This window comes from Lontra canadensis, unplaced genomic scaffold (assembly GCF_010015895.1).
Source record: "Lontra canadensis isolate GAN:19392208 unplaced genomic scaffold, GSC_riverotter_1.0 scaffold3, whole genome shotgun sequence".
In the NCBI taxonomy this organism is placed as follows: Eukaryota; Metazoa; Chordata; class Mammalia; order Carnivora; family Mustelidae; genus Lontra; species Lontra canadensis.
The window spans coordinates 25,087,106-25,106,779 of NW_022630997.1; the positions used below are offsets into that span (position 1 = coordinate 25,087,106).

Genomic DNA, 19,674 nt, shown 5'->3' on the forward strand with positions numbered 1-19,674 from the left:
ACAAAACATTAGAAAATATTTTTAAAAGGGAGAAATGTGGGTAAAGGGAGATACACACAAAGTAGGCTGTAGTCCTTCGTGAGTCTATCCATACGATATGCTGAGTGGACTAAACCTGCTATATACCTTATGACAATCCCTTGGTTTCCTGTTCTCTTGAAAAGAGAGTCAAAAATTGGAACATTTAGTCAACTTTATATTATACTTTCATTATAGCACTACTATCTAAACTGCAATTTACACTTGGGTAAAACAAGTCTTTAGTGAAGTCATGTTTTGTCATGGGCTTCTTTGCCCATTTTGTTGTTACAGATAAAAAATAATCCCTAACTACCTTATTCCAGTAATTGAAAACTATTCTCAAGCTTCCACTGGAAGCCAGCCTTGAACAGTTAAGTTGAACTAATAAAACTATGATCCTCTGTTTACAGATAAAAAGAGAAAGACAGTATTTCCTCAACCTATCTTAATGATATATAACTGATAATCTTATGATCTTAAGGGAAAAAGAGAGGTGGAAGACTGAGCTCACAATGAGCCTATAAAAACACGAATACATCCTTAAAAGATTTCAATGGTATTTAGACTATCCTGAAATAAATCTCGTATTAAATAACAGTGGGAAAGCATACTATTTCTTTTCATTTCAGGTATGTTATGCTTTTTTCCCCCTTGTGTGAATTATACATACTAAAAGCCTTTTCTCTGCCCAGGAAGGTTTGCCACTTTGCCAAGATTATTATTAAAAACTACTGAAGGCAGAGTCTCCTGGGACCCAGAAGAGACACATGGACACTCAGTTTAAGTAGTGGAGAAAATTCCCATAAGCACAGAGAAGTATTTTTCATATCTCAGGATATATAAATTTGTATCATCTGAGTTCCACCTACTAACACATAATTCCAGATTATCAGAGCATAGACAGACCTGATTTGGCACTCAGCCACATCTTGGTTCTTCTCCAATAAAACAAACATACAGAATAAAATAAATAAAACAGAAAACTCCTCAGGGTTTAGTTGTAGACTATGGCTATTTCTTCAGTTTCCTTTAGCTCCCCAGCAAATACTACTATAATCAGTAGGGAGTTTTCAGTTTTATCTTCCTTTTCTCTTCCCAAAGCCCAATTTTCTCTACTTCCAATTGCCTTCATTGGTGTGACTCCAGATTTACAGGCATGTATATAAAATCTCATGGTTTTATACAAAAGGATCATAATGTAAATGAAGGGCTACATAAATTTTGTACAGGAGAAATGTGAGCTTGAAGAGATATTAGTTCACCAAAGCTACAAAAACCTAGCCACTTTGAGGGAGTATATCAGATACAGACAAAAGAAAAAGTCACCTTGTCCATTTTCTTGAGGCTTATTTTTCTTCCAGAATTCAGATTCACGCTCAAGTTCCTCTAATTTAAAAGAAAAAAGAAGTGTAAAAATAATGGAAACAATCATGAAATCTTTAATAGAAACAGTGACTTCACAGAACATAAAAAACTGCAAGAAGCCAAAAAGCAACTTACGTTCTCGTAGTCCAGGGACCAGCTTAAATATAATTTCCTCTAATGTATTATCCAACCTTCCAAGGGGAAAAAAGAGAATATACTAACAATGAAGATACCGCAATCCACTATTTAAACAGTTAGAGACTGTATCTTACAGGTATTACAAAATACAAGACGTAGACAATTTTAGCACATCCACTATCCCAAACTTTTCTGCGTGCAGAGCACACACATTTCTAGCCTTTCCTGAAGGGGCCGGTTGATTACAAAAATGGTCCCAAGTCCCCAGCTCTCTCTATGACTCTACTCTCTGAACAGGGCTTTGAAACTCCTCCCTCTATTAAAGGATGGCATCTACTTCCTCACCTTGAGGATATACATGGGCTAGTTTTGAAATGTGGTTATTAGGCCAACAGAATGTGGCACAGGTGACACCGTGCTTACTCTGAGCCAAAGCTTTATGAGGCCTCCCATAATTCTGTGCACTTGTTCTAGGAATCCCGCCACTGCGAGAATGAGTCTGGAGGATGGGACAGCATGCATGCACCAGGCTGCCCTGCTGAGGCCATCTTAGACTCATTCATTCACTGCGGTCTCCTGAGTGAGGCCAGCCAACACGAGAAAAATCACCTACATCTGTGAACCACATAGAACTGTGAGGAATAATAAATGCTTTTATTACTGTCTTAAACATGAAATTTGGGCTGGTCTGTTATGCAACAACAGCTGATACAGCTGGTACACTTGGCTAGTTCCTGGAAAGGAAATAATGTCCATTCCTTCCTTTGAAGCAATCTAGACCTTTTGGTCATTCTATCTTCTAGATAAGAAATGTAGATATTTATCTTGGCCTTTTCCCCATTTCCTTTTCCTGCCATGGAGGAGTAAAATGCCTCCTTTTCATGGCTGGTCCTTCAGTCTCCTCCTGCTCCCACAGCCCTCTTCTCTCCCCATCCCCGACACGGAACTCAGGAGCATTACTCCTCTAGTATACAAACACGGACAACTTTCTCATATCTTAAAAAAAAACCAACCCTAAAACCTTTGCTGAACCTATTGTCTTTTCAAGCTGTTAGCAGTTTCTCAATTTTTTCTTCCAACTAGAAGAGTCTGAAAGCATGATCGACATTATTTCTGCCACACGACCTGGGCTTTGCTTCTTTTACCTACTGAAATCATAATTTCCACATTGAATAGTTTCAAATTCTTGTTTTATAATTACAGTTTAAAAATTGTAGATGATTTTTAAAAGTCATTTTTCTCTATAGCAGTTTGATAGTGTTGCCTAACACTGCCTCTTGAAAATTCCCCTTCCTGGTTCTTTTTTCTGTCTACTTTTCTTCGTCCCTAAGTATTTTTCTTCCTCCAACTACCTCAAAATTTGAGTGTTCCCCACTGCTGTGCACTCTGCACTCTTCGACCTCTTCTACAGACTGCCTGCCTTGACGATTGCATCCAAATTCATGGCGTGAAAACTAGCATACAGGCAAATTACATGTGTACACACACACACATACATTACATCTCTCTGCTGAGCTCAAGTTCTGTGTTTCTAACCAGTGCTGAAGATCTCAAGCACCTCCTTTTGCTCATCACTGTTCAAGACCGTCTCATCAATCCTTCAACAAAATACTGAATACCTGTGTCTTTTTAAAAATTGAATTTAGAAATAACATATCTCCCCCAAATAGACTCAAAATGTAAGAATTATCTGAGCCTTCTCTCAACCCCCTCTCAGTTCCCACATTTACTCACCCAGCCCCAATGATCATGCTTTCTCCATGTTTTTCCCACCTTATCTTCCCGTACCTTCCATGCTTCCACTCTGCCAACCGCTGCCGTATTAACAGGACAGCACAGAGCTCCTTAAGTTGACATGCTCATAGTGACTCTTCCTTAAGCACTAATTTGATCATTATCTGCCTGTTCAGGAACTAATTTCTTCCCACCACCTGGCTTTGAGTGTTTATAGAACTTGAGTCCAACCTAAAACTTGTACTAGGTCTCTCTTCTCTAGCCACCTGCCTTATTCAATTATCCTTAAGAATGCCTTGTCACTTCCAATCTGTTTTTCTCTCTCGTGCTCTTCATTCTGGCTTCTCCACTCTTCTTGCTCTCCAACGCAACCAATATTACCTTATTCTTCAAGATTTAATTCAAATACTAACTCGTTCACAAAGTTTTCCCCCAGACTACTTAATAGTAGTAAACATAAGAGAAATATTTTTCTTACTGTTTTTTTTTATCAGAGTAATATATACACACACACACACAATTTACAGATCAAACTTCCCCACAAAACTTATATTAAAATACAACATTTTCATGACCCACCCTCCCCATTCCTTACAACCCCAGAGGCAGCCACTTTCAAATCCAACTTGTTTCTTCTGGTAGCCATGCCTTTTCTGCTGTCTAGATTTTTTTTACTTCCTTTTATACAAAGTAAGGATTTGGTTCTTGGATATCATCTTGCCAGCCCTCTTTCTTCCCAGCATATACTACTCTCATCTTCCTGTTATACTTTTATTACCATTTTTTGGTTTAATAACCAGTGTTTACGTGGTTATAATTATACATTTACAGTGTACGCTGATTATAGACATCCCCTCATTCAACTTTTTTCTTTCTCTAGTGTTAGTAATTGCTTTCTTTTTCTATGTACCTATTTCCAAATTCTTTAAAAGAATTTGGTTTCACTGTTCTCCAACAGATCAGGAATTGAGGAGTTTCATTTCTGTTCCTCTGAGCCATCCTTCACACCAAACTGACGCCCTCTATCACAGTTTAGGACTGATTTACTCCAAGGTCAGTCATTAAAAACACACCCTTGCATGCACCTTCAATTCCCTTGTTTGTCCCTCTCACACTTGCTCGAAATTATTCGGTACAACTACAACACTGGCTAAATCCAATTCTCCATTAACCTCTATACATGGCTAGAAAAAACACCACCACACCTCTACAAATTCGTAACTACAACTCCAATGTGCCTCTAAGTTGCTAGGAATTCTTTCCCAGTCAATTTATTCTCTCACATTCCTGGATAACACTATTTTTTCTCTCCATTAGCCACCTGATCTTCCACCCTCAGTTTTTCCTGTATGATTTGATGATATCTTTATCCTTCAAATTCCTTCAAACCACTACATCCCATCTTTCAATCCTATCTCTTGGTAGATAAACACTTTCTCCTCATTGAAAAACTTCGACAGACTCTGACCACCGTACATGCCTACAGCGCATGCACCCCATGTACTCTGCCCTCCAGCCTGCCGCTACACAGAGGATCGGTCAGTGCTCCTACAGAAAGCCACTCTTCTCTCTTATTCTGGGAGATTCCATTCCCTCTTATCTACCCAAGAACATTGTTTCACCAAACCCCCCTCCACTCCACTCTACCATTAACTTTCTGTTCTCCGCTGGACTATTCCCTTCAAACATACCTGTTTTTTTTGTTGTTGTTGTTTTTGGCCTATATTAGATTCAACAGAAACCTTCTTGACTGTATTCTCCTAACAGCTACTATCCAATTTCTTTGCTTCCATTTGTGGCGAAACTTTGTAAGATTTGCCTATAGTCACTGTTTCTAATGATTCTTGTCCCTTTCCTTCTTGAAACCTATTAAGTTTTTGGTTCACGACTCTACTGGAAGTGCTCTTGTCCAGGCTGATGAACTTCCTGTTGTTAAATCCAACCACCAGTTCTGTCTTCACCTTACCTGACTCCAGGAACATCTGACACAGCTGATCACTCTCTTTTCTTGATATACATTCTTCACTTGGCTTTTAAACTTCACTCCTGATTTTCCTTCTACTTCACTGGCTGGACCTTTTCAGCTTCCTTTGCTTGTTCCCTCTCCTCACTCTGACATCTAAATGAGGGAATGCTCCAAGGCTCGACCCTTGGTCCTCTCCTCTTTCTCTGTACTCCCTCAAGTGAACTCATCCCATGTCTCACAGTCTAAATACCTTCTACATGCTGAATACCATCAAGTATTTCTCTCCAGCCAGACCTCTCCCTGAACCACAGACTTGGATATCTACCTGTCACCTTGCGCTCTTCTCTGAAATGTTTAACAGACTCATTATGTCCAGAGCCAAATTCCCAATTTACCCCTCCCCCAAAGCTGCTCGATCCTTAGTCTTCCCTGTTTCAGTTAATGACAACTCCATTATTCCAGATGCCCAGTCAGGTCAGGGTCTGCTCTTTCTCTCATACTCTACTATATCCAACCCACCAGCAAATCCTGCTGGATCCTCCTCCAAACTCTATCTAAGATATAACCATCTCTAGCGCCCTCTGCGGCTACCATCTCTTACCTAGATCACCACCATTAGCTTCTAACTGCTCTCCCTGCTTCTGCCTTTGCCTTGCGAGGTACAGTGTATTCTCAACAGGGTCATCAAGATGATCCCCTTACACCAGGTCATGTCCATCCTCTAACCAAAACCTGGCAGTGGCTCTCCATTTCACTCAGAGTAAAAGAGGACATTCTTACAGTGGCATACACGACTCCCATTCTCTCTCTGCCCTCCTCTCCCACTATTCCCTCCCTCCCTCACTGGTCTCCGTGCTGTTCTTCAGACAAGTTTCACATGCACTCCCGACTTAGTTCCTTTGCACTGGCTGCTCCCTTTATGTGGAACAGGCATGCTTCATAGATTTATATATGGTTAACTCCTTCATGGCCATTAATTCTTTGCTCAAAGCTTACTTCCCAATGAGGCCTAGCCTCACCATTTCATTTAAAATTGCATTCAGCCTCTCCCTTCGCACTCCTGATTGCCTTCACCAGCACCTTCTCCTTTTTTCCCCTTTTGTACTTTCTAATGTGCCATATACGTCATTCATTATACACTCTGTTGTCTATCTCTCCTCACAAAAATATTAATCCTACAAGCGCAAAAATCTTTATCTATTTTGCCCATTACAGCACCTAGTATGATGCCTGAACATAGCAGGCATTTAGTAAATATGTGAATGAATGATTCCTCAGAGCCTTTTCCATCTTCCTTCTACCATCTGTATCAGCAATGTCCAGTAGAAACAGAAGTCAAATACATAATTTTAAATTTTCTAGTGGGCACATTAACAAAAGTATTTTACAGGTTCTGTGTAAAATTCTAATGTTTTGTTTATGCATTAAAATATTTAACAATGCATTTGTTTAGTAATTTTAATTTGAAATTACATAACAGTAAGGTCCTATTTAATGTAAAGGTCTTCCTATTGTTTCAGGGTTTCATTTAAGTTAAATAAAAAGGTTTCATTTAAATTAAATAAAATTTAAGATTCCATTCCTCTGGTGTACTAGCAACATCGTAAGTGCTCAAGAGTCGCACGTGGCTAATGGCTAGGAGGCTGAACAGCACGGACACAGACGGTTTTCCCACCCTCCCGCACAACTGCCGTCCTCTGGCATGTCGCTCCCATGTTAGACTCCTTTCCTCCTCAGTTTAGGTTCCAGCACACCCTCCAATGGCTCCTGAGAAAGTATGTAGGAGGAAAATCTGTTGGTAGCTGTGTAGCAGACACAATGTTACCTACTGAAGAACCTACAGGTCCCCCTTATGTTTCGCTAACAAAATCTGTTTATGTGCTGGCAGCAGTATGGCCAGCCCTAGGCATAAGTCAGAAGCCAAGGCCCCTCTAGACCCCCACAGCACCCCTTTACCTAAGTTTGCATGTGAGAGAAAGCCTGCTGGGGGACCTGTTGGTGAAGCTCTTCCACCTGCCACCTCCCAGCAGACTTGCTCTCCTGGGTCTGCTCAACCATCACTACCATCAGTCTGCTTTCCAATTCCCATTCTTGCTCCTATCCCTTCTCATCTTTACCCCAAGGCTTCAATGGTTCCCATTGTATTGCAGGAGTTATCCCCATGCCAATACTGAGTTCTTGTTCTTATCATCTCTGTGAGTTTGTCTTTTAAAGTTCATCCTTTGTAGAATAATTTTAGTGGGATAGGAGGAAAAAACTATAAAGGATATCATTAGATAAACTGATGAAACTGGAATATGGAGGATAGATTAAAATATTATACCAATGTAATCACACTGTAGTTATGTAAGATAGTATCTCTAATTGTAGGAAATACACACTAAAGTCATCAGGGGTAAGGAGCCATGAGGCATGTAACTTACTCTCAAATGGTTCAGAAAAAACAGAGCAGGCAGGCATGTGCATGATAAAGCAAATGGGATAAAATATTAACAGTAAACTAATCTGGGTAAAGAGAATATAAGCATTTCTTATATTTTGGGAACTTTTTGTGGGTTTTAAATTATTTCCAAAGAAAAAGTTTAAAAAATGTGATATACTTTAGCCAAGGGATTACATGCCAAGGGATTACATTTGATTAAATGGTGACTGGATCCCTCCAGATATCTAACACTCAAAACCAAAAGTTAATTTTTCTTCCAACATAGCACTTTCAAATGAAGTAGGTAATTATTATTAACTGTTTGGTATAGTTTTTGATAAAGCATCAGAAAAAAATTTTAGAGGAAGAGTTTGCCCTGTTCTTCTCTGAGTGACTTAAATCAGGGTTTCTTGACCCCTGTACTGTTGACAATTGGGTCTGGCTCTCTGGTGTGGGAGGAGGCTGTCCTGGGAATCATAGGATCCTCAGTGGGGACCAGCATCCCTAGCCTTTACCTACTAGATGCCACCAGTGCCACACAGACATGACAATCAAAAACGTCTCCAGATGTTGCTATAAGTACATGTTGCTATAAGCAGGGGGAGTGAAAGGGAGAAGCAAAATCACCAGTGGTGGGGAAGCACAGATCAGGACGACAGACTACAGTAGAACAGTGGTTCGCCAATGCTCGCTTCTATCAGAAACACCTGGGAGGATTGCTATTAACTAAAATGGGCTCCACCCTCAAGTTGCTGAATCAGCAAGTCCCAGGGGGGGGCGGGGGGGAGGGGGGCGGGGTGGTCAAGAATTGTCATTTCTAACAAGCTATTAGCGGTTTGGGGACCAACTTTGAAAACCACTGTGCTTGACATTTACCTACAGAAAAATTACTCCAGTGACATGCACTAATATTAAAAAAAAAAAAAAAAAAAAAAGTGAAATGTAAGACTTGCAAATCCAGGGGCACCTGGTTGGATCAGTTGGTTAACCACCTGCCTTCGGCTCAGGTCATGACCCCAGGGTCCTGAAATGGAGCCCCAGGTGAGGCTCCCTCTCAGCGGGGAGGCTACTTCTCCCTCTCCACTCCCCTTGCTGTGTTCCCTCTTTCACTGTCTCTCTCTCAAATAAATAAATAAAATCTTTAAAAAAGGACTTGCAAATCCAGATTTATAGAATGAAGGCAACATCACACAGATTATGAGGGTTGCAGAAGGGCTAAATAGAGAATGTCTAGCTGTTTTTAGATGTGTACTTCCCTAAAATCACACAGTTAATCTGTGGTGGAGCTATGGTAGGAAAAGTAGGAAGAAAGTAAATGGGTTTAGTGGTAAGAATATCTGGCATGTAGCTGTGAAATGACATGTGTGCTTGTTGAAGCCCTAGGAAAAGCTGTGTCACTTCTCTAAGTTTCAGTTTCCTAATCTGGAAAAAAAAAAGGTTTAGATTAGGATCTTATAGACTACTTTCAGCTTTAAAACTACATAATTATACTTCTTAAGTGAATGGTAGTCATTTAAAAAAATTCTTTAAGTTTTACACTAATGTTTGGATACTTTTTTGATATAACTGAAAAATTAATAGTACTAAGGTCAGCCTCTCTCACTGTTATGTCTGCCAGCACTACCATGTTGCCCAACAAAAGCAGAGTTATGTGCGGAATATTAAAATCCTGAAAATAACTACAACTAAAGTAGCTCTGAGATAAAGTTATAATTTTAAATTTGGAAATATATTTCTTAAATATTTAATGTCTAATATGTACAGACTTATTTTTAAATTCCTCTTAATAAAATTCTTTAAAATGAACCAAAATGCTTTAAGATGAAAATTAAAAAATTTGTAAAACCTGTATTAACTGAGTCAAGGTGCTAACAAATATTACGATGCATAATACAATATAGTAAGAGTTCATATAACTTTGATGAACTATAGAGTACATTTACTTACCTCAACATTTCTAATGGATTTGTCTCATGCACTTGGTTACCACACCTCGGACAGTCATTGCTATCTTCAAAGTGTTGGACAATACAAGTCTTGCAGACTAAGAAGAAAGAAGACGTTAGATTAAAATGCATTATTTGAACTTAATGTAATTAGAAATAGTCTGTAAGAATTGCATATTACAGGCAGAATGCTATTCTTTAACCAAACTTTATAAGACTTAAAATTCTGACATTGTAAAAAACAAACAAAACCAATTGAAACAAAGCTTACAGTTAACTATATAAAACGTATATACTACTCTGCTGCTTGCTTTCTTAAATATATCCACAAACCAAATAATTTATTCATATTATCATGGAAAAGCTGGTATATTTACATAAAACAACAGTTCTCATTTAAAGAAGGACAAAGAGAGGTATAACCTGTAAGTCTGCAAGGACTTCTTTTGAATGGAACATAAACAGTTCTTAATAAAATTTGAGAGTTTTCAACATGTTTGGATTACTTTGTTTTGGCAGGGTGCTCCCAGGACAAGTGGGGAGTTACAATGGAACTTCTAGCCTTTGCAGAACATGCTGAGTCTGTGCTCGCAAGCACTGTAATTCCACGGAGCATGAAGTATGGGTAGTGGCATCAACTTGGTACAAAGGCACGAGAGGAAAAGTAGAACAACTAAGAAACTGACAGGGATAAGTAAGATTTTAAATAAAGATTCTAAACAAAGACAATAGAAATATGATTTGTGGATTTTTGGCTACTAGGCCATATAGTCTATGCTTCCTCTAATAGTACAAATCTTTCTGGCTATCTCTCTCACCTTTTCCTTACATTTTTATTACCTACTATGTCAACTGTCTTGCCCAAAAACCTTAAACATATTTACAGCACCTGAACTATAAATTTTTTTTTATCTAATTCCCTATCCCAATTCCCCTCTCCTCTATTTTACTCTGTATAATCTGAAATTTTTACCCACTGGATCAGCTACCCCAACTCTTTTTTTTTTTAACTTATTTATTTGATAGAGAGGGTACGCATGAGCAGGAGGAGCAGCAGAGGAAGAAGCAGGCTTCCTGCTGAGCAAGGAGCCTGATGCAGGACTTGTCCCAGGACCCTGGGATCATGACCAGAGCTGAAGACAGACGCTTAACCAATTGAGCCACCCAGGTGCCCCCCAACTCCCTTTTCAACTCCACTACAAACTACTTCTTTTCCCTCTCCTCATGCCCCTAAAAGAAGTAATTACCTCCTCATTACCTAAAAGAAGTAAAAGTTTATCTAAACAATTGATCAAAAGTAAACACTAGGATTCTTCTGAGATTAGGTCTGAAAATTCGAGCATCTCATATACACTGGTCAGAGCAACCAACAGTCAAGGAAGAATTCTATTAGCTACCTAATTTTAAAGTCATTAGTATATACACAGAAGGTATCTTCATATTTCCTTTCACTTGCTCATCCATTCACCGAAGGCCATATATTGTACCAGGAGTTGGGGATATAGAGGCAAACAAAACAAAGCCCATACCTTTATGGAGCTTATATTCTATTTGGAAAGGCAAACAAAGAATTTTAGTAACACATGATATTTCCAAAAAAAAAAAAAAAAAAGTAGACAGTGTGGAGCCCTGGCGGCTATTTTAGGCTGGCCAGGGGAAGACTTTCTAAGATGACATACGAGACTTTTTTTTTTTTTTAAAGATTTTATTTATTTATTTGACAGAGATCACAAGTAGAGAAGCAGGCAGAGAGAGAGGAGGAAGCAGGCTCCCCACTGAGCAGAGAGCCTGATGCGGGGCTCGATCCCAGGACCCTGGGATCATGACCTGAGCCTAAAGCAGAGGCTTTAACCCACTGAGCCACCCAGGCACCCCGACATACGAGACTTTTTTTGTTGGATAAGTACACCTGAATCCCATTTTCTCCACCTCTTTTTACCAATACATATAGCTTTAAGGATAATACCCCATCATTAAAATTCTTCTCAAATTTGGATTTAAGACAGTATCAGAAAACCTTAAAAATTAAAGGGCTTAGATAAGAGTACTTCCTCTGTCTTCCACAATTCTTGGCCACAAAAACGTTCTAAATGTCTTTTAAAAAAGGTCAGTGTTAGGGAAGGGAGAACTTTCTCGGTAAGCTATACTAAAGTGGAGAACAGAGAAACTGAATTCTTTTAAAAGATTGCTGGTATTTGTTCTTTTCCCAGGACGCTAGATAAGTCTCTGAAATTTGGGAAAGAAGGCAAAAAAGGACAGATAAGAAGCAAGAATGAAGAGTATTACAAAGCCTGATCCCATCCTGAATCTCTGATCTGACCCTGGAGCTCTGATCCTTGTGGTTCAAAATGTTTATCACACTCAAAGGGTTTAGGAATTCTTGGCTGTCTACCAGCCTTGGCCCAAATAGAGGCACGTGACATGCCCAGAGCAAGTCCTCATCCAGGTCAGCCAAAAGATTAAGGGTAGGAGCCTGTCTTCCCAGGGCCTAATATACTAATCTAGGTTGCTGCAGGAAGAAATGAAAGGCTCATCCATCCAGACATGCATCATTTTCAAGAACAAGGCTGTGTTCACTGCTTAAGGCAAAGGCAGCACCAGTGCCCAAGGATGCTGACGGGGAATATTCATTGGGATCTAGATGACTGTCCAATATGGCAGCCACTAGCCACATGTGGCTGAGCACTTGAAATATTGCTAGTTCAAGTTGAGATGTGCTTTCAGTATAAAATGTGCATCAGCTTTCAAAGACTCAGCATGAAAATCTCATCAATGTTATATTAATGTTAAAATGTTACTTAACATGTAACATGTTAAGATATTTCAGATATACTGAATTAAATAAAATATGTTAAAATTAATTTCATTTGTTTCTTGCTTTTACAATGTGGCTACCAGAAAATTTAAAACTACATTAGTGGCTCACATTTTATTTCTACTGAATGACTGCTATTTTAGAGGGATGCAGAAAGCCCCGTCAGGAGGTGAATTTATTTTTCACACCAACACCTGAGATACAGTACTTTTTTCTACTTTTGAATATGAAGAAGAGGTTTCAACAGGCTAGGTTACCTGCCTACTCTGATGAATGGCAGCACAGAGACTTGAATCTAGGTTTTCTGATATGAAATCACAAATTTTATGTCAAAATTTAAAGATTTTTTTAACTTCACAAAGGAAAAGAATGTTATATAAAAATACCAGCTGTATCAGACAGCATTCTAAATGCTTCATTTATTTAATTCAACACTATTTAATAATTTAATCCTCATTACTGGTAATAGGTAATATTATAGGTAATATTATAGGTAATATTAGGCCTCTTACAGCTGAAGAAACTGAGCAGAACTTTAGAAATTTGCCAAAAATCACTGAGTAAGTGAGAAAAGCCAGGGTTTGAATCAAGAGCCCATTTTCTTAACTAACACAGTCTGTGTGACACATTTTTTTCTAATTTTATTTCTATAGGCCTATATATACATAGAAAAAGAATGCCTTACCCCTTAATTTGGGAACCTTAAAAATGTCTGTTTGTAGAATAAGATCTCCTTTTATGCTAAGTATTTTGCACGGAATAGCCCCTTTAAGCAGCTTATTTATTCCTTTAAAAAAATAACTGTAGAAAATACATTACATGCTTTTAAAAGCTGTTAAGTAAAGCACAACCTCATATGAATTAGAGCCTGAGAAAATTCAGGCCAGAATTTCAGTGAAACTAAAAGGAGTAAAAGGAGGATTTGCTTTCCCTTAGATGCTTAAAAAAACCCATCATTACAAAACTGACCTTTGATTCTTAGTTTATAATTTTGTTCGTATTAGCTGGAAAATAAAATTTTAAAATATCTTCAAGATTTAATACCAAGCTTTCTAACTGCTCAGCTGCTGTGCTGGTTAATTCCCTTGGTCCAAGAAAGACGTTGAGAAAGTCCCCTCTGTGGTTAAGACTGTGTATGGAGACCAACTAGAGTTTTCACTCTCACCAGCTACTCTACAAACAGGTGCTGTAGCCACAAGAAAACACCTGAGTCGGAAAGGGAGTTGGGCTTGCCAAAGATATCTCTCATTGGAAAAACGCTTGAATAGAAACAAGTGCTAACATTTACTGAGCAATAACAAGGATCAGGCTCTCCGCTCAAGGCTTTGTATGGATTCTAGGATGGACTTTGACCACCCCCTTTAGCAAATGAGAAATGCAGTATTGGAGTGCCTGAGCAGGCTGCCCACAGCTGGCCAGCTGTGTACCAGAGACCATATCCAGCCTCAGGCTGTGCAGCTCCAGGCCTAAAATCCACACCTAGATGCAACACATCTTAATGTCCGTAACACTTGGTCCCTTCATTAAGATTTCACTTTTTTAAAAAAGATTTTATTTGACAGAGATCACAAGTAGGCAGAGAGGCAGGCAGAGAGGGGGTAAGCAGTCTTCCTGCTGAGCAGAGAGCCCGATGTGGGGCTTGATCCCAAGACCTGAGACCATGACCTGAGCCGAAGGCAGAGGCTTAACCCACTGAGCCACCCAGGCGCCTCAAGATTTCATATTTTTAACTGATGCTTATATTTAGCCCATCACAAACAGCATTCAACTTCTGCGTAAAGCCTACTAAGACCAAATCTTTCCTTTGACCATTTCTCATATTTGAACTAGGTAGTTGTACAAATTAATACAATAAGAGGCCTTGTATCATCTACAGCAGTGGTTCTTTTTCTGGGGTATATATAGAGAGAGTATTAGTCATAAAAAAAAAAAAAGAATGAAATCTTGCCCTTTACAGTAACATGGGTGGACCTATAGGATAAGTGAAATAAGCTGGAGAAAAACAAATACCATATGATTTCATTTATGTGGACTCTAAAAAGAAAAAAAGGAACAAACAAAACAGAAACAGATTCATAGATAGAGAGCAAACTGATAGTTGCCAGAGGGGAAGAGGGTAGGGGTGGGGAATGAATGAAATAGGTGAAGGTGATTCAGAGGTACAATCTTCCAGTTATAAAATACATAAGACATGGGACGTAATGTATAGCATAAGGAATACAGTCAATATTACTGTAACAACTTTATATGGTGACAGATGGTAACGAGGCTTATTGTGGTGACCATTTTGTAACATATATGAACACCAAATCACTATGCTGTATACCCAAAACTAAAACAGTATTGTAGGTCAATTATTCTTCAATAAAAATATTTTTTTTAAAAAGCAGTGATTCTCAAATCACTGCAATCACCAGTGAGATTTAAAAAAAAAAAAAAAAAAAAAAACCAAAAACAGATTTGTATACCACACCCAAGACCAGTTAAATCTGAATCTCTGGGAGATTAGCTCCAGGATTCTAACTTTGCAAAGCTCTCTCACTAAGGCAGCCAAAGAAGAATGGGGAAACCTGACCAAGGATTCAGTCAGAAGTCACTTTATTATTCACCATTAGGAAATCACTGTCAAGGGACAAGATGTAATAAAAAAAAAAATGGGATTAATGTACTCTTTCCTCATAATGCAGATTTACATGAGAAGCAAGGTAGTACAACAAAGTTGTTCTAGATAAAAATAATCTTGCAGCAGACTGCCTGGATCTGAATCCCAGTTCTCTCATTAGGCAAATTACTTTGTGTTTTTCTATGTACAAGGGAGATCGCAAAGGCTCCTATCTCACAGGGTTCTTGTGAAGATTAAATGAGATGATATATGTAAAGTGTGTAAACGAGTGTTGGAGAACTTGTAAATATTCAGTTCATGTGAGCTATCACTATATATTAGATCACTGGATGAGTGTGAAATGAGGAGGAGGAGACTCCAAGGAAAGTCAATATATTGAATGGCATCAGACTATGATTAGTTTCATATGTCCATCTTAAATAACAGATGAGCTTCCTAATGGAACTTGAAATGTCTGTCATGTATTGGTATTAATCCTCTGCAGCCATGTGCACCCTAGAGATAGTCTTGCAATTCAAGTATGATATTTATGACACACTGCTTCACCAGAATGGAAACTGCTGGTCTCTACATGTGTGATATTACTTTTTTTCTGGGGTGGAGGGTCCAAGATTGACCAACATTTCTCCATTATACATCCCTTCCTTAACTTCTATGTTTAATATAATTTCAGCACAGTCCCACTGGTCTAGGCCTTACCATGTTCTGTCTTTTCCTGATCACTTTGCACATACCTGCTCTGAAGCATGATCATCTGCTGATTTCATAGTTTAACTATTCAAGGGCTATCTATCCTACGTCCTTATTTTCGAATTCTTTTTTTCTCTTTTTTTTTTAGAGAGGGGGAGAGAGAGAAAGAAGGACAGAGAAAAAGAGGGAGGGAAGAGAGATAGAGAGAGAGTTGGGGTAGGGGAGAGGGAGAGAGAGAATCTTAAGCAGGCTCCTCATGGTGGAGTCCAGAGGGCGGGGTGTGATCTCATGACCCTGAGATCATGACCTGAACCAAAAATCAAGAGTCAGACACTTAACTGACTGAGCCACCCAGACACCCTTATTTTCAGATTCTTGGTGGAGGGGGTTCTTCACAATAGGTACGACCATTTGTTGTTGCTATCTTGGATGTATGGTCCACCCACGTCTCTTCTGTATCAGAGAGCTAGCTTCCCAGCTTTGATGACACAAAGCAATCTACACAAATTTCTCTTCAAGAGCACTAATGCTGCTATCACTGATAGTAAAACAATAATATTCTTTTCTTTCATGTCCTTGGTGTAGCCATTCATTAGTCATGCCCTGTTTATTGAAAATGATCAAATGCTGACTTCCTTTGTTAAAAACATCTGAATGTGTTAGTTTTATCTGAACATAGAAGCATACTTTTCCTTTGTTCCTTAAGCACATCACTATCTTTATATACCCTTCTTGATAGCACTCGCTTGATACAGTTTGCCTTTGAAACATTTATCTATTATCTGCTAACAGTCTGTAAGTAAATCCTGGTCATCTGCAAAGAGAAGAGGCATCAGTTTCCTGCTTTTGATACATATTCTTAATGTGTAAAACTGACGTTTTTATAAACGTTTTCCAGAATAGCTGTAATTTTCTTCCATGAGACAGTATCTTCTGATTTTACTTACATAAGGAACTAACGAACATCTTTCTCTGTTATACATGGCACATTTCTTTCAAAGGCTTACATGGGTTGCAATTTCATGGAGAACATTAAGAACAGCATTCCTTTCTATTGAGTAGAATGCTTTATTATCATCTCTACAGGACAGAGGGACATGCAGCAGCGTTTTTTGAACAGGGTCAGGATAGAATCTTGGGATTTAAGCATGGTAGCGGGATCTTAGACCAAATAGACCAGGAGACCAAAAGGTTCAGAAAGGCTGGAAAGCTTATCCCACTGCCACAGTCAGGTTTAAGGAGTCAAGTACGACACCAAGGTCAAGATACAGTCTGGTGGTAGCTCAGTCAGTCCAGGGCTGCCCTCATCCCCCCTCCTTATCAATAGAAATTTCATGATCAATCAAAATAATCACTTCCTTACACATGTTCTTGAATAGTTCTGCTGTTTTTTACTTCACCTCTTTGCCTCTCTCTTATGAGCAGACCTGGCTCATTTAAAATATTACACCCTGGCCAAATCCAACTCTCTACATACTCTGCTTCTACAAAATTACAGCAGAACACTGGGAGAAACGCATGCACCATGCTGATTGGTCTCTCACCTTAATTCTTGACCATGAACACCAGTGGGTGCTGCATCTGCTAGGCAGTCACACTCAACTCCCCAAGTCCATTAGGCTCTTTGCTAATACTGCATACCTTCTCCTCTCCTCAAATCCCCAACATTTCCTCCCCATCCTCACTTTCCACTGATCACCTCACTTCCTTTTTACTGAAAGCAAAAGGAAAAAAAGAAAAAAAATTGAAACAAAGAGAATTCATACTGCCACATCTATTTACTTACTAGCATCTATACTCTCTGCTCTTGCCTATCTCTAAAACATTCCTGTGCCTATCTAAAGCCAGTCTCAGCCTGTGCACTAGACCCCTCCCAGTGACCCAAGAACATTGCTCCAGTGCTTCTCCCCTTTCACTTACATTAGTCTTTTGCTGAGATTCCCAACAATATTCAATAATAGGTTTCCATCCTAAAAACCAAAAACTAAAAAACTTCTGTTGACCCTACTTCCCTTGTGAGCTATCACTCCATTTCAGAGTGAAATACACTCATTCACTCACTCCCCAGCACCGCTCTTTCCAATTTTTTCACCTTCTTTACCTTAAGGTTAAATACTTGTATAATCATAGTACAATTATCAAAACCAGGAAATTAAGAAATTTCCATCCTCTCACACCTATCCAGACTTTTGCTCCTCACCACTCCTTTGATTATCTGTGACCTCCATGTAGTTAAACCTAGAGGTCTAGTCTCAGTGCCCCCTACTCAACACAGCCAATCTAGTTGACTTCTCCTCCTTGACAGGATAAGCAGTTTTTCTCCTAACTCATGCCTCTTCCTCTCCTTCTTAAAGCCTCAGGGTCAGTCTTTCAACTTCTCAATCTATACTCATTCCCTTGGTGCTTCCATTGTTGACAAACCATATGCTCATAAACTCCAGACGCATATGTCCACCTCCCAACTCGGTATCTCTGTTTGGATGTCTCACAGTTGACATTCAATTGCCAAAAAATAGCCACCTGATCTTCCATCCTCAGTTTTTCCTGTATGATTTGATGATATCTTTATCCTTCAAATTCCTGAGGCCAAAAATCTTGGAAGATATCCTTGATTCCTTTTTTTTTTTTTTAATTTATTTGACAGAGAGATATCACAAGTAGGCAGAGAGGCAGGCAGAGAGAGAGGGGGAAGCAAACTCCCTGCTGAGCAGAGAGCCTGATGCGGGAATTGATCCCAGGACTCTGAGATCATAACCTGAGCCGAAGGCAGAGGCTTAACCCACTGAACCACCCAGGCCCCTGATTCCTTTTTCTTAATGACAGTTCATTGGCAAATACAACTCTGCCTACAAAATAGAATCAGAATCTGGCCACTTTTCCCACCACCACCACCACATTGCGTAAGCCATTACTACCTCCTGCTTGGCTTATTGTAATTATTCCTAACAGGTCCATTTTCAATGGTCGTCTGAATGATCCTTTTAAATTTAAGTCAGATCATGTCATTCCTCCACTCAAAACCCTGCTGAATTGGGTCTTCATTTCTCTCAGAGTAAAAGCCAAAATCCTTATGATGGCCCCACAAGAACTGTGCACTGTGCCTGGGGCCCACATCACCCCATTAGCTTTCCCAATTCTGCTTTGTTCCTCACCGTCCAGCCATAGTGGGCTCCTGGCCACTTCGCAGCCTGACAGGCACGTGCCTCCTTAGAGCCTTTGCTCTTGCTGTTCCTCTACCTGAAATATTCTCCCCTCAGACCTGTGATTAGCTAACTCCTTCGCCTCCTTCAGTCTGTTCAAATGTCATTTAATGAGGTCTACCCTGAACATAGGCTTATTTTAAATTGTAACATCTCACTGGCAGCCCAATTCCCTTTACCCAGCTTGACTCTCTTTTTTTTTTTACAGCATTTAGCACCTTCCACAATACACTATGATTTCCCTATTGCCTTCTGTGCTGCCTCATGTGTCCTGGGTGCCTAGTATAGTACCTGGAGGAGAAGGTGCTCAGTAAATATTTATGGAATAAACAAGGACATGGGGTTAGGAATTATAGAGGGAGGCAGGATTCTAGGGCCTATAGTGTCCTATTGTGGTCAAGTCAGAGATCAGCCTACATTTTCAACTTAGGTAAGGGAAGAGATTTTCTCTGAGTTTACCAGCAATCTTTCTGACAATTTAAAAAAGTTAATTCAACACAAATTTAAAAGTTTTAGTTTTCTAAAATACAGTAATTTTCCACTGAGTAAAGAAATTCAGCGGTTGAGCATTCTGAGAGAACAAAGCTTTGTCCACTGGTTTTTAAATTTTTGATATAATATAGTAGTCTGGTAAAAACCAGTATGTTATAAAACATCAGCAGTTATAAAAAGTCTTCAAAGTATCCAAAGAGAAATTATCTTTTGTCTTTTCTACATGTTTGAACTGTACTTATTCATATTGTTTACATTCGAA

The 19,674-nt window shown here is 39.2% G+C and overlaps 1 protein-coding gene across 3 annotated transcripts in view; it reads right to left on the reverse strand.

Annotated features, from left to right (window-relative positions):
• PCGF5 (polycomb group ring finger 5) overlaps positions 1–19,674 on the reverse strand; it is a 115,271-nt gene that overhangs the window by 38,953 nt on the left and 56,644 nt on the right. For all 3 annotated transcript variants that reach the window (XM_032836630.1, XM_032836639.1, XM_032836622.1), the window contains exons 3-5: positions 9,594–9,690; positions 1,522–1,577; positions 1,348–1,407 (exon numbers count right to left, since the gene is read on the reverse strand). In XM_032836630.1, the coding sequence (XP_032692521.1) occupies positions 1,348–1,407; positions 1,522–1,577; positions 9,594–9,690 (213 nt within the window). The remainder of the gene's footprint in view (positions 1–1,347; positions 1,408–1,521; positions 1,578–9,593; positions 9,691–19,674) is intronic.